Source organism: Eretmochelys imbricata, chromosome 19, assembly GCF_965152235.1.
Source record: "Eretmochelys imbricata isolate rEreImb1 chromosome 19, rEreImb1.hap1, whole genome shotgun sequence".
Lineage (NCBI taxonomy): Eukaryota > Metazoa > Chordata > Testudines > Cheloniidae > Eretmochelys > Eretmochelys imbricata.
Genome location: NC_135590.1, coordinates 19,890,813 through 19,905,841, shown reverse-complemented (window position 1 = coordinate 19,905,841; position 15,029 = coordinate 19,890,813). Strand labels below are relative to the sequence as shown.

General features: G+C 41.9%; 1 protein-coding gene across 4 annotated transcripts in view; it reads left to right on the top strand.

Annotated features, from left to right (window-relative positions):
• ZMPSTE24 (zinc metallopeptidase STE24) overlaps positions 1 to 15,029 on the top strand; it is a 114,373-nt gene that overhangs the window by 65,055 nt on the left and 34,289 nt on the right. For all 4 annotated transcript variants that reach the window (XM_077838094.1, XM_077838092.1, XM_077838091.1 and 1 more), the window contains one exon: positions 13,637 to 13,778. In XM_077838094.1, the coding sequence (XP_077694220.1) occupies positions 13,637 to 13,778 (142 nt within the window). The remainder of the gene's footprint in view (positions 1 to 13,636; positions 13,779 to 15,029) is intronic.

Genomic DNA, 15,029 nt, shown 5'->3' with positions numbered 1-15,029 from the left:
TGATCTCCCTAATGTTGACAGAGGTAGTATCAAGTAGAAGTAGGGAAAGTATTATTTCCCTGCTTCTGTTTCCAATTGTTAGGGTTCGTTTTTCATTAATGAATAATGAAATGTCAGATAACTCAAATCGGTTTATTAAACAGAAAAATTGGCACAGAGAGGGTCGTACGTGATCAATCTCTGGGAAGTGGTCTCACAGCAATCACAGCTCACATCATCTGTGTCTGCTCCGAAGTGTGAGTTAATCTGACATATTTTTGTCCACTTGTTTACAGCAAGTAGAAGATTAATACACCTTACCCCTTTTCCTTATCTAGTTTCAGATCTGTTTTCCAGTATACAAAGACATCTATACCAACCAGACACCATAACTTTCCAGATGTTCATGAACTGTAGAGTAGAAGTAGCAGCAGACCATAGTGACATAAACTGTTTTATATGAACGATACTTACCAACAATTCATATATAGCAATCCTTAACAGAACACATCTTACTCCTGACAAGTTCAGCGCACATAAAGAACAAAGGTTGTACATTGTTCACCATAAGCTTAGCATAAGTGCAAAAGCATGCTGGAAGTTGGGTTCATAACTATACAGCTTTGCGTAAATACAAAATGTACAAAGCCTTCTAGAAAAATATATTGGCTAATGCAAGGATTGCATTTACTGTCTTAGTGCATCATACAGGGAGTTCATGTTCAGTTGATTTCCACCATGACTGTCCTGTTCAGAGATGCTGCTTTCCAAGATACAGGTCTTGATATTATAAATGTGGCCTGTGCTCTTTGCTCCTAGATGCATGACTTTGCATTTGGTTGCATTAAAGCCCATGTTAAAATGAGCCCAACTTACCAGGTGATTTTGATTGCTCTGTGGAACTGATGTGTCCTTATCATTATTTGCCTTTCGAACAATTTTTGCCACTTGCAGGCTTTACCAGCAATAACTTTATTTTATTCCAAATCGAGGGTGGTTTGATTTAAATCAAATTATTTAAAATCGACTTCAATTATGTTTTGCATTTGTATTTTTTAGTTCCTTTTTCCTTAAAAAAAAAAAAAAAAAAAAAAAAAAAGTTGGTTTGTCATTGGTTGGTAACCATTAAAACAGGTTTGTTTGTAACTCAGTGTAGCCTTTGCACTAAATTTGGTGCCTTTTACGAACCAGGAGGATATGTTATATCTATACACATTTATTTAAGCAGTTATGTAGCTTAACTTACACTTATTCAAATTCTTAATGTATTAATTTTAGAAAATGGCAAATGACACATTTCTTATTTACTAAACAGTGATTTATTTGTGATTTGTGTCAACCTTCATTTGGATGGAAATTCAATTAAAAGTGCACAAAAACAGCATTTTAACTTTATTAAATAAAACTACCTTTAAATGTGCTGGAAACATAAGAAAGTTTATCAAAACACGTTTTGCCTTTAAAACTGATTAATTAAACAAAGGAAGTATGATCTGTAATTGAACTGATTATCTCTGGTCAGTGTGGGTGGGATCTGTGAAGGTCCTTAGGTGCCTAAACCAGAGATTTAGACACCTAAGTTCCATTTGTGATCCACAGAATTTTTGCTGAACCCTGTAGCCACCTAAACTCACTCACTAAGCACACCTGGTGGATCAAGTCCCAATTCAATCCTGATGGTGATGTGGCTGCCCAGTGGTTAGACTACTCACCTGCCTTGTGGGAATCATAGGCTTATTTCCCATCCCAGGCAGAGGGGGGAGAAGATTTGAACAAGGGACTTCCACCTCTCTAGAGAGTGCTCTAACAGTTGAGCTATGGGATATTCTGATGTGGGGCTTCTTCCCTTTCCTGTTGAAGCTGTTACACTGTAAGTAAATAATGAAAGAATGATTGAAGCAGGGGGACTGGACATGGGGTCTCCCACCTCCCAGGTGGGTGCCCTAACCGTTGGACTACAGAGTCATATTCTCTTTCTCTCTCATCCAATTGTCCCTGGTCCAATCACTCTTTCATTATTGACCCACCACACACCATGCCTCCCCGTCTTGTGTGGAGTCCTGCAAGAAATGCCTTGGGCACCTAAGTTGTCTGATTCTGGGGTGGGTTCCTGTTCATGGATCGCTAAGCAGAATTAGGTGTCTTCCTGCAGCCTGGACTTAGGTGCCTGTCTTTGTGAGAGGGGCAGGGCTTAGCACATCCTCCTCTCTTTGGCATCTCCTATTGGCTAGCTTAGGCAGCTTCTCACCTAGCATACTGACTTTTGTGGATCATTCATTGTATAAGGAGCCTAGGCATTTAACTCAGCTTTGTGGATTGTGTGATTTTTCTAGGCTCATAAAAGTTAGGCACTCTGTGACATTCAGCCTTGCAATGCCCAAGTCCCTTCATGGATCTCACCCTATGTCCTTCAAGATCTTAGAGTACATCTCATTCTCTGATACCTAGTTTTTGTTCATAAATTGGAAAAGGAAAACAAGCTTTCCTGCTTTTTTCAACTCCCAGATGGTTTCTTAACTTTTGAATGAGCTAGTAATTGAACTGAACTAGTGGAATAAATTGAAATGAAGAAAATAGTCTCTCTGTACCCAGAGAAGAGTCTATGGCTGTCAAAAGCTGGTCTGGCGCTTCAGCAAACTCCAGTTCCAGATGTGTTGCCATTGACTTCCACCAATTCAGTAGTTTGACTTTCCAACTTGGCAGCAAATAAGTATTACTTAGTATTTTTTGTATAGAAAGACAAGTCGGATGAGGGTAATATCTTTTATTGGACTAACTTCTACTGGTAAAAAAGACAAGCTTGCAAGCTTACTCAGAGTTCTTCCTCTTAATTTAAATTATTTTAATAGATTATCATAAATCTAGCCTTGACATAGGTTGTCAGTTTCAAATTTAATTTTTGAATAATTGTCCATAGTGCATTATAAACAATGTATTTGTATCAGATCTTAGGTTTACAGAAGAAGGAAAGGCAGTTCAAAAGTGGCAAAGGAAAGATATTTTATACTGCAGGGGTTCTCAAACTGGGGGTCGGGACCCCTCAAGGGGTTGCGAGGTTATTGCATGGGGAGTTGCGAGCTGTCAGCCTCCTCCCTAAACCCTGCTTTGCATCCAGCATTTATAATGGTGTTAAATATATAAAAAAAGTGTTTTTAATTTATAAGGGGAGTTGCACTCAGAGGCTTGCTTTGTGAAAGGGGTCACCAGTACAGAAGTTTGGGAACTACTGGTGTACTGTATGTATCTCCCAAACAATTATAGCATTGCCCCTTGTGCTAAGTAATTCAAGAATAAAGTTCTAATATAGCAATCCTTTGGGCCCATTTCGTAATTACGTCCAACCTAGGAAGCACAACAAAGCCTGCAACTAGAATAACAATATTCTTGTAGTTTTCATCGGTATGGAGAGCTATTTGAAGGTATTGGAATCCGGAATAATAATGCATGCAACCAAGCAGAGTGGGCTATGAGTCTGCCCATAGTTTGATGAAGGGTGAAAGTCCTAGAAAATGAGGGGCATGAATTTGAAAGATTGTGGTCATAGGACAACTAATGGAATATGGGCAAGTTGGTCCACATTGATTTGCTAAATCCCTAATAAAAAATAATTAGGTGCTACAGATACAAGAAACTCCAGAAATGCAAATAGGGAACTGGAATGTTTAGATTCTAAATGGCAGGTTTCAGAGTAGCAGCCGTGTTAGTCTGTATTCACAAACAGAAAAGGAGTACTAATGGCACCTTAGAGACTAACCAATTTATTTGAGCATAAGCTTTCGTGCCACTAGTACTCCTTTTCTTTTTAGATTCTAAATATTCCAGATAATTCAGATCTTATACTCCAAGTCCCAATGATTTTCAATGGGACTTGGGTTCCTAAGTCACTTCGTTGCTTTCCCAAATTTTACCCTTGGCTTCAGTAGTTGATTGATTGACTCAAACCAACCATGCTGGCTCCACACACTAGATACTCTCCTGCCTGGAGTAGACAGGAGTCATTGTATCTCCTGGGACTGTGGGGAGAAGAGGCTGTGCAAACACAGCTATGGACTGGCTGTGGAAACATGGACATCTGTGGAAAAATTGCATGGTGAATGCAAGTAAAGGGTCAGCAGCAGTGCTGCATGAAAGCAAAAGAACTTCAGGCAGATTTAAAGTGCAAAGGTTGGTTTAAAGATCATAAAATACATATGGTACGTAATCTGCAATAACCTAAATTTAGGTGAATACATTTAATGGTACAATTTAGATATTAACATCCAAATATTCGGATACATCACTCATGAAACCTATCAATTTAATCTATCATTTAAATCAGCTTTTGTACCAAATGACTGGAGGATAGCTAATGTGAAGCCAATTTTTTAAAAGGGTTCCAGAGGCGATCCCAGCAATTACAGGCCGGAAAGCCTGACTTCAGTACCAGGCAAAGTGGTTGAATCTATAATAAAGAACAAAATTGCCGGACACATAGATGAACATAATTTGTTGGGGAAGAGTCAACATGTTTTTTCTAAAGGGAAATCATGCTTCACCAATCTACTAGAATTCTTTGAGGGGGTCAACAAGCATGTGGACAAAGGGGAATCCAGTGCATATAGTGTACTTAGATTTTCAGAAAGCCTTTGACAAGGTCCCTCACCAAAGGCTCTTAAGCAAAGTAAGCTATGATGGGATAAGAGGGAAGGTCCTCTCATGGATTGGTAACTGTTTAAAAGATAGGAAAAAAGGGGTAGGAATAAATGGTCAGTTTTCAGAATGGAGAGAGGTAAATAGTGGTGACCCCCGGGGTCTGTACTGGGCCCAGTCCTATTCAGCATATCCATAAATGATCTGGAAAAAGGGTAAACAGTGAGGTGGCAAAATTTGCAGATGATACAAAACTACTCAAGATAGTTAAGTCCCAGGCAGACTGTGAAGAGCTACAAAGGGATCTTTCAAAACTGGGTGACTGGGCAACAGACTAGCAGATTAAATGTAATGTTGATAAATGTAAAGTAATGCACACTCGGGGGAGGGATAGCTCAGTGGTTTGAGCATTGGCCTGCTAAACCTAGGGTTGTGAGTTCAATCCTTGAGGGGGCCATTTAGGGATCTGGGGCAAAAATTGGAGATTGGTCCTGGTTTGAGCAGGGGGTTGGACTAGATGACCTCCTGAGGTCCCTTCCAACCCTGATATTCTATGATTTTATGAACTATAAATGATGGGGTCTAAATTAGCTATTACCACTCAAGAAAGAGATCTTGGAGTCATTGTGGATACTTCTCTGAAAACATCCACTCAATGTGTAGCGACAGTCAAAAAAGCGAACAGAACGTTGGGAATCACCGAGAAAGGGGTTGATAATAAGACAGAAAATATCATATTGCTTCTATATAAATCCATGGTACAACCACATCTTGAATACTGCCTATAGATGTGGTCACCCTATCTCAAAAAAGATATATTGGAATTGGAAAAGGTTCAGAAAAGGGCAACAAAAATGATTAGGGGTATGGAACGGCTTCCGTATGAGGAGAGATTAACAAGACTGGCACTTTTCAGCTTGGAAAAGAGATGACTGAGGTCTATAAAATCATGACTGGTGTGGAGAAAGTAAATAAGGAAGTGTTATTTACTCCTTCTCATAACATAAGAACTAGGGGCCCCCAAATGAAATTAATAGGCAGCAGGTTTAAAACAAACAAAAGGAAGTATTTCTTCACACAACACACAGTCAACCTGTGAAACTCTTTGCCAGAGGATGTTGTGAAGCCCAAGACTATAACAGGGTTCAGAAAAGAACTAGATAAATTCATGGAGGATAGGGCAAACAATAGCTATTAGCCAGGATGGGCAGGAATGGTGTCCCTAGCCTCTGTTTGTTAGAAGCTGGGAATGGGGGCAGGAGATGGATCACTTGATGATTGCCTGTTCTGTTCATTTATAGAATATCAGGGTTGGAAGGGACCTCAGGAGGTCATCTAGTCCAACCCCCTGCTCAAAGCAGGACCAGTCCCCAACTAAATCATCCCAGCCAGGACTTTGTCAAGCCTGACTTTGAAAATCTCTAAGGAAAGAGATTCCACCACCTCCCTAGGTAACCTATTCCAGTGCTTCACCACTCTCCCAATGAAAAAGTTCCCTCTGGGGCACCTGGCTTTGGCCACTGTCGGAAGACAGGATACTTGGCTAGATGTACTTTTGGTCTGACCCAGTGTGGCCATTCTTATGTTCTTAAAAGTTATACAGAGAGTTGGTTGTGGAAAGCAAATATATCAATGAGTGAAGGTTGTCCCTCAATTGAGAATTTAGGGTAGTTTGTCCCTTAGAAAATACAATCCATCAGGGAAGTACGTTCAGTTACTTTTCAATGCTACTCCAGCTCATCTCTTCTGGTGTTTCCTATGTCTGGTGATGTGTTCTAGATCAGTAAAAAGAAAAGGAGTACTTGTGGCACCTTAGAGATTAACCAATTTATTTGAGCATAAGCTTTTGTGAGCTACAGCTCACTTCATCGGATGCATGCATCGGATGCGAATACAGACTAACACGGCTGTTACTCTGAAACCTGTCATTATTCTAGATCAGTGTTTCCCAAACGGTAGGTCACAGAAAATTTATAGATGGGTTGCAGGCCTGGTGCAGGGAGGAGATTCTGGGGTGGAGGGTGTTGAAGAGCAAGCCCACCCTGCAGTGGCAGCTCCTGTCCTGGCTCCCCACTCTGGACATTGCAACCTGGTGCACAGGATCACAGTACTTATCAGGTTTGGCCTGGTTGACTGTTATGACAGATGGGCAGCTGGACCAAATTTTAGTGAATAGTGTTGTGATCTGGCATACAGAAGGGCACTGGGCCAAATCTGAATGGTGTTACAACCCTGTGCGCCAGGTCATAACACTCAGAGTAGGGAGCTAGGCCCAGCACTGAGGCGCAGAAGCCCCCACTGCGGGGCGAGGGTGGGCAAGATCACACTCCTGCCCCAACCCAGACCTCCCCTCCAGGCTGGGATTTGGCTTGTAGTGCTGCGGTGGAGGGCGCTGCTGTGGGTGGTCATTGACCCCTTGGCAGGGCAAGGAGGAGAAGGTGGTGGAGAAAGAGAAGGACACTGGCCTGTGGTTTTGGGGGGCCCTCCCCAAATTTGGAGCCTTGGTGGGTCACAAAAAAGACAAAATGCAATTGGTTGGTCACCTTACTTAAAAGTTTGAGAACCACTGTTCTAGATAGATGTCCCTCGACCACCTGATGCTTTCCGACACCATGAGTGTAGCACTGACTGATTCCACATTCCTGCAATAGTCACTCATTACTGGGTTCTCATGCGTCCTGGGCCCTGATGATCAGAACGTGTGTTTGAACCTTGTAACCCCTAGCTCTCAAGGCACTGGCCAGAGGAGTGTATTTCTCTACTTTTCGAGCTCAGGTGTTGTGGAAGGCCGGGGTCCTGTTCTCAAAGGGCGCTGTGATGTCCACCATGACGATCTTCTTCCATTCCTAATTGGTGGTGATGGTGTCCAGTCGCAGTTAGCTGTCCGTTCCGGGGATGGTGGAGTTCACAGCAGCCTTCCCATCGGGTGGTGGGATGGCTCTGATTAGGCGATTCTAGATGGCGTTGTGTCACAGCTGCCAGGCTCTGGAATGGGACTTGAGCTACACAAGACATGGGGTAGCATCTTGCTGGCATAGCCGCATTTCCTGCATCGCTTGTCCCGTATCCCAGTGCAGATGGCTCTGTTCAGCAGGATGCAGTTGAGCCTGGCCCTGTGGATGAACCTCTTCTCAGCAAGTCAACTGAAACTGTCCTTGTGAGGAAGTGGTTGTTGGCGTCCCACTTGCATGTCACCTTGAAGGCCTTCCCCTGGTCTGGTTTCAGTTCAGGTTTTCAACATACTGGCAGCTGATGGCATCCTTCAGGGTCCTCTCCAGCACAGTTCTGGCTCTTGGAGTGATGATTGTGTGCTCTGTATTCTTAAGCTGTGGCCCTAGGACTCTCCGCTCCTGACGTTCCTCACGCCACGTCCAGTGACAGCTGATACGCTTCTCCATTCGTCACATAGCCTTGCAGGCACGAATCCAGAGTGAAGCATAGTCTTCCCTGTTTTTTCCAAATTCGCCTTCCAATGAGCTGCTCAGGTAGGTGGCGACATGTTGGTTGGATGGGGTCCTATCGATTTGCTTCCTGATGACATCCTGCATAGCACTCTCTGTGATGTTCCTTATCATGGTGTCCGGGCACATCAGAAGGCGGAAGGTGTGAGTGATCACCACAGCGTTGCACAGATCACCCATTCGAGGGATGTTGGTGCCGGTTGCAAAATGGTTTCCCACTGACCAGTAGCAATCTAGTGTTTGCAAGCTTCTAGAATGCAGTTGCCACTTGTTTCTCCACTGTCAGTGCAGCTCTTAATGTGGTATTACTGCCCTCGAGTGCTGGGATGAGCTTGGCATACAGATCCAGGAATCTGGCCTTTCACATCTGAAAGTTCTGCAGGCACTGCTCATCGTCTTGAACTTCCATTACCATATGATCCCACCAGTTAGTGCTCGTTTCTTGTGTCCAGAAGCAGCGCTCAGCCATCCGCAGCTACTCTGTAAAGGCTACCAACAACTTTTCAGTGTGTCCCTCAGGAAACAGTCCTCGAAGAAATTGTCATGTCCCTCATTGTTACTGTACTTCCTGTGGGTCTGCAAACACCGGGGAATTGTGTACCATTCATGAGATTAGTGCAGAGGTCTGTGGGCTTCATGTTTCTGTTACAGATGGCAGACACTGAAAAGAGCCATGTGAGGTTGTGGAATATTTTTAAAAAGACACAAATTATGGGATATGAATAGCATGATGGGATGGCGAAAGTTGCATTCTGAGAACTTGACCTCTAGCTTCCAGGGATCCATGGGCAAGTCTTTTCTATCCCACAAAATTTGAAAATATCCCAAAAGGCATTGTGCTGGATGGTGGCATGTGACTCACTGGAATGCTTACTCATGGTGCACTACAGTTTGCATTGACACAAGCACTCTGGTGAGTATGTGCCGCGCCAGTTCAAACAGGCAAGTATGCATGAGCAATAGACAAAATTCGGCAGCTGTACTCCCACATAAGTTATGTTGACCAAAGCTTTTAAGATATGATCTCAAATGAGGGGTATCAGATTTAGCCTATGGAATGGGTTAAAATGTTTCATAGGCTGGACTATATTCATTTAGGGCTACATATGCGCTGATGTCAATGGGAGGTTTTACACAGAGGTCATGGGTAAAATATGGTCTTTATGTGGTAACTGAATTTTAGAACCATTGACTTCATGGAACTAAATCACTTAGCTGAGGATCTGACTTTTGTTTGTTAATATTATTTGTTCAATACTTTATTGTTGCATTTAGCATCACTCACTGGGGAAAATCCGTGCCCCGTTAAGGCCATAGCTATTTCTGCCCTTTGTTTTTAACCCTTCTCCATCCTCTCCCTTCACTGTTTGTCTCCTTTGTTGTTCTTATTCCACATGTGCTTCACTCCCTTTCCATCTGCTATAATGGTCAGCAATGAAATAGTTAATTTTGACTTCTAAAATGTCATCTTCAGGCTTTCGATTTACACCTCTGAGTGAGATTAATGGAGCTGGGGAAGTTGACACCTCTGAGTCAGACTGTCTGCACTTGGAAAAAGACAACTTTGTGTTACACTTCGATCACATTTTGGAGACTTGTGCTAGAAGGTTATTTTTTTTAAAAGACAAACCAGCAGAATCTGAACATGTCATGCGGCTCTCCATAACATTAAGAAGGTCAGACATTTGACTTAGTTGGACTGAAACAGTCAGCTTTTCTGTATTGTATGCAGTGTTCCTGGATTGACATGGCTACAATGATTTTAGAGAGAGAAGATGAGTGAGGTAATATCTTTCATTGGGCCAGCTTCTGTTGGTGAGACAGACATGCTTTTGAGCTTATACAGCGCTTATCTTCAGGTCTGGGAATTGAAACTCTGAGCATATTTCCCACACCAGAAGAGCTCTGTGTAAGCTCAAAACCTTGTCCCTCTCATCAACAGAAGTTAGTCCAATAACAGATATTACATTCCCCACCGTCTCTCTCTAACTTTACTGTTACTGATTCCGCCTATTCTTAAGTTTATCAAGCATGGTAGAAATCATTTCTTTTGAGAAATCCTCTTCTGCTGCTGCAGTTTCTGAAGAACAAAATGATCTCTCTGAATGGTTCACTCCGCTGCAGATGGAGCTATCAGTTTGGAACTTTTTCCCATTTTTTTTAGTGCTCACTCTTTTTTTTTTTTTTTCTTTTTCCCCTCACATTTTTCAGTTGAAAAAAGTAAAGTGAATGTTGTCATCCAACTGTCTCCCTCCCTTGCTCTGTCCCACTTTCTCAAACTTTAAACATTTTTCTAACTTTTTCTATTGTCAGAAAAGTATATAGGGAAGGGAGAATGGGTTTGTCTTGGTTTAACTTCCCCATCCTTTTTCAGTGGGGGTAAAGAGGGAACAGATGAAAAAAGAGGTCAGGGGATGTAGAAAAATGAAAATCAACAACCAAAAATAATGACAGGTTTCAGAGTAACAGCCGTGTTAGTCTGTATTTGCAAAAAGAAAAGGAGTATTTGTGGCACCTGAGAGACCAACCAACTTATTTGAGCATAAGCTTTTGTGAGCTACAGAAGTGAGCTGTAGCTCACGAAAGCTTATGCTGAAATAAATTGGTTAGTCTCTAAGGTGCCACAAGTACTCCTTTTCTTTTAACAACCAAAAAGTTTTAGTTTCTGAACACTAAACTAATGGAAATTGAAATGAAAAATATGATAGAGAATGAAATGAAAATTTTCAAAATTCTTGCAAAAAATAAATTATTGTTCAAAAAAAAATTTCAGTAAAAAACCATGTTATTTTGACCTATTCTACCCAAGTCCTAGCTCCTTTTCCAGAGCATACGTTATGTAGGATCATACTAGATACCTGCTTTTGTATGATTGTTTGATCTCGGCTTGTACTCACTGTGATGTTGTATGATTAAAACATGACAATGTAGATCATTGTTGCTACCACTGTTATATAATTGCAACAAATTATATACAAAGTGTATCAAGTAAGGTATCAATGGAAAAGTAATGATTTGCTGAATATGATTATGCTATTTGTATGCATGTATCATTTTTGTATCTCAAGTTATGAATATTAACTATGTACCTGTATTTCAAATGTGTTTGCTCATGTGGTAACACCCACTAGGTATTTAGCCAGCACATTGTGAAGGAACTATATAAGCTGAAAGAAAAGGAGTACTTGTGGCACCTTAGAGACTAACCAATTTATTTGAGCATGAGCTTTCGTGAGCTACAGCTCACTTCATCGGATGCATACCGTGGAAACTGCAGAAGACATTATATACACACAGAGACCATGAAACAATACCTCCTCCCACCCCACTGTCCTGCTGGTAATAGCTTATCAAAAGTGATCATCAAGTTGGGCCATTTCCAGCACAAATCCAGGTTTTCTCACCCTCCGCCCTCCTCCTCCCCCCCACACACAAACTCACTCTCCTGCTGGTAATAGCCCATCCAAAGTGACCATTCTCTTCACAATGTGCATGATAATCAAGGTGGGCCATTTCCTGCACAAATCCAGGTTCTCTCACTCCCTCACCCCCCTCCAAAAACCACACACACAAACTCACTCTCCTGCTGAGTGACCCATCAAAGAACACTTAACTCACAATGGACCATGGAAGATGCCTATCTATACTTAATGGGGTTTTCCTGAGGACATTCTAACTAGAGTATGGGTAATGGCTTCTGCTATGACTAAGCAAAGCAGACATGGACATGTGACTTGCCCATGTGACTCCAAACCCAGTTCTCAGTGGTGACAGATGACAGAACAAGGAGCAATGGTCTCAAGTTGCAGTGAAGGAGGTCTACGTTGGATATTAGGAAAAACTATTTCACTAGGAGGGTGGTGAAGCACTGGAATGGGTTGCCTAGGGAGATGGTGGAATCTCCATCCTTAGAGATTTTTAAGGCCCAGCTTGATAAAGCCCTGGCTGGGATGATTTAGCTGGGGTTGGCCCTGCTTTGAGCAGGGGGTTGGACTAGATGACCTCCTGGGATCTCTTCCAACCCTAATCTTCTATGATTCTATGACTAAGCAAAACGTGCATGGACGTGTGACTTGCCCATGTAACTCCAAACTCCGTCTTGTTACCTGTAATTTTCACAAACTAGAACAATGGGTTTTCCTTCACTTGGCGGAAGCTATAAAAGGCCCTGGAAACATCTCCATTTTGCCTCTTTCCTGCTCTGATCTCTGGACTATGAACTTATACTAATGGGAGCATTCTAACCAAGGGACTGAGGACCTTCCAGTGATTTGAAAGCAACCAGAGACTGAACAAGCCAGCAGTTTATTCCATCATTGCTACAGGCATGATCCAAGAACCTTGCATTTATTGTTACATACTTTTAGCCTGTTTTAACTCTTACCTTTCTTTCTTTTTATAAATAAACCTTTAGATATTAGATACTAATTAAGCATGATTATTGGGTAAGATCTGAACTGTATATTGACCTGGTATGTGTCTGGCCCTTTGGGATCAGAAGAACCCTTTAGTTGATGAAACTGAGTTTAAAAAACCACTCATCATTAAGTCTAGTGTTTTTGGTGGTGATATAAGGACTGGAATGCCTAAGGAGACTGCTTTTCTGACTTCTTGTTAGCGAGTGTGGTGAAACAGAAGTTTACTTATGTTGCTGGTTTGGTATATCTTATGGGAGAATAACCACCAGTTTGTGGAGGGTGTCTTCCCTATTTCTCAGCAGTTTGTCCTGAATTTGGCATTCTCAGTTGTGACCCACTGAGGCATGGTGACACTCACCCTGCCCTTTTCTTCCTCATCTCTCCACCCTCCTTTTCTTGCCTTAAAAAGAAAAATATATATTTTTTCCAGCTTGTTGGCACTCTGGGGCACTTGGGCCTCTAAAGTCTTAAATTTGAAAGAGTCCTGGTTTTATGGCTGGAGGCAGAAAAGTGCTCACCAGACCTGCGAGGCTTGTTCCCCTGTCAGTTGAAATGTTGGCAGTGGGGAGCACCATGAAACCTGACAATCATAGAATATCAGGGTTGGAAGGGACCTCAGCATGTCATCTAGTCCAACCCCCTGCTCAAAGCAGGACCAATCCCTAATTTTTGCCCCAGATCCCAAAACAGCCACCTCAAGGATTGAACTCACAACCCTAGGTTTAGCAGGCCAATGCTCAAACCACTGAGCTATTCCCTCCCCTGGCCCTTCAATGTTTCAGAGTAAAGGTGTTATGCTAAAGAATGAGAGTGTCGTGTGGAATGGTAAGAGGAGGAATAATGGAATACTTCATTGCCTTTTAAAAAAAAAATTGAAAGGACAGTTGCAGCTAAGCTTTGATTAGTCAGTGGTTCCAATCAGAGGAAGTCTTTAAGGACTGCAGACTTTTGCTGTAATGCGTACAGGTCTCATTTTCAGTGTCTCATTTTGTTCTCTGCATGGTCTTCTTTCAGTCCCTCTTCTAAGGGAATGGCTCCTTAATGTCGCCTTCTGCTGCAAATATTATTCTCAAGTTTTAAGATTTACTTTTGGTCTAGTTTACCAAGAATTTTTCTATGCCTGGTTTTAACACCTCTGTTTCTTTGCAGGTTCTTGTCACAATATACGCAGACTACATTGCCCCTCTGTTTGATAAATTCATTCCACTTCCTGAGGGAGAGCTCAAACAAGCAATTGAAATGATGGCAAAAAGTATTGACTTTCCTTTGACTAAGGTCTATGTTGTAGAAGGTGAGACTTTTAAGTAAACACACAGATGCAGTTCATAAACTCCTTACTTTTTAGTTTCCTTTTAGTTTTATTGATTGGGGGGTTATTTAAGTTTGCCAGCTCCTATGCTTTAGGTGAGGGCATGTGCTCTAGTTATTTCTATGAAGGCACATTTGTGTCTTAGGGTTAGTAAAGTTATAATAAAGTTGCCAGAATGAAAGTTGTCTGTGCAACCTTAAATCAGGCGCGTGCGTGCACACACACACCCCCAGCCCCCCGTGTGTATGTATTTTCAGCGTTTCATAGGAAGTATGTCATAGAGCAAAGAATAGAACCAGGCCTTCTGGGTCCCAGTTCAGTGCATTAAACAAAGGAAAATCCTCTCACAACCCTGTGCCTCATTAAATGTCCATTTTCTACAGTCGCTGAAGCAGGTATCTGATGGATGAAATTCTTCCATCATGATTAAAGGCAATGCCATAATTCATATGCACAAGGAAGTCAAATTAAGGTTACCCAGCAACTTTCATTCCAGGATTTCCTAACTTTTAAGCATTTGACATTTCAACCCTTAACATTCATTGAAAAGATACAAAAATCTATGCTTTCCTAGATTTAAAACCCTCTGAAAATTCATCATGTGGAAACATATCAGTCCCACACGTCATCAGTTGCCTGAATCCAAGACCTTTATTTCACAGCACAGATCTCCACTACTTGAGCTAAGAGAGTAACAGTTAGTAGTAGTAGACTGTTATCTTCTGTGTGGACCTACCGCTAAAAGAGGGTATGATATCCTTTTGCCAGTGGCTTTTCACAACTATTTATTAGAAGAATATTGTAAGTTAAGATTCCTGGGTTCTATTCTTGTTTTGAGGGGCGGAGGGAGGGGTCAGGTCTAGTGATTAGACTGTGCAGCAAGGCACATAGATTTGGCACATTTATTCAGAAAGGCAATGTGGTCAATGTATGAGATTTGGGTTCTATTCATGACTCTTCCAGATGCCACCTTGTGTTACGTCTGCAAAATGGGGTGAATGATATTAGCATGTTTTGTAGGGCATGATGCCATGCTTAAGAATAAGGGCTGTGAAATTCATAGAATTGTTAAAACCAGTCAGTGGAAGCCTTTAGACTAGAACCCATGTTGTCTCTTAACTTCCAGCACAACGCACCTTTTCTTAGGTCAAAAGGATATTTTGCAGCTCCTGTTTTGCCTGTATCCCATCTAGAGCCATGTAAGGCTCTCTGGAGTCTAGGAGCAGGTACCGT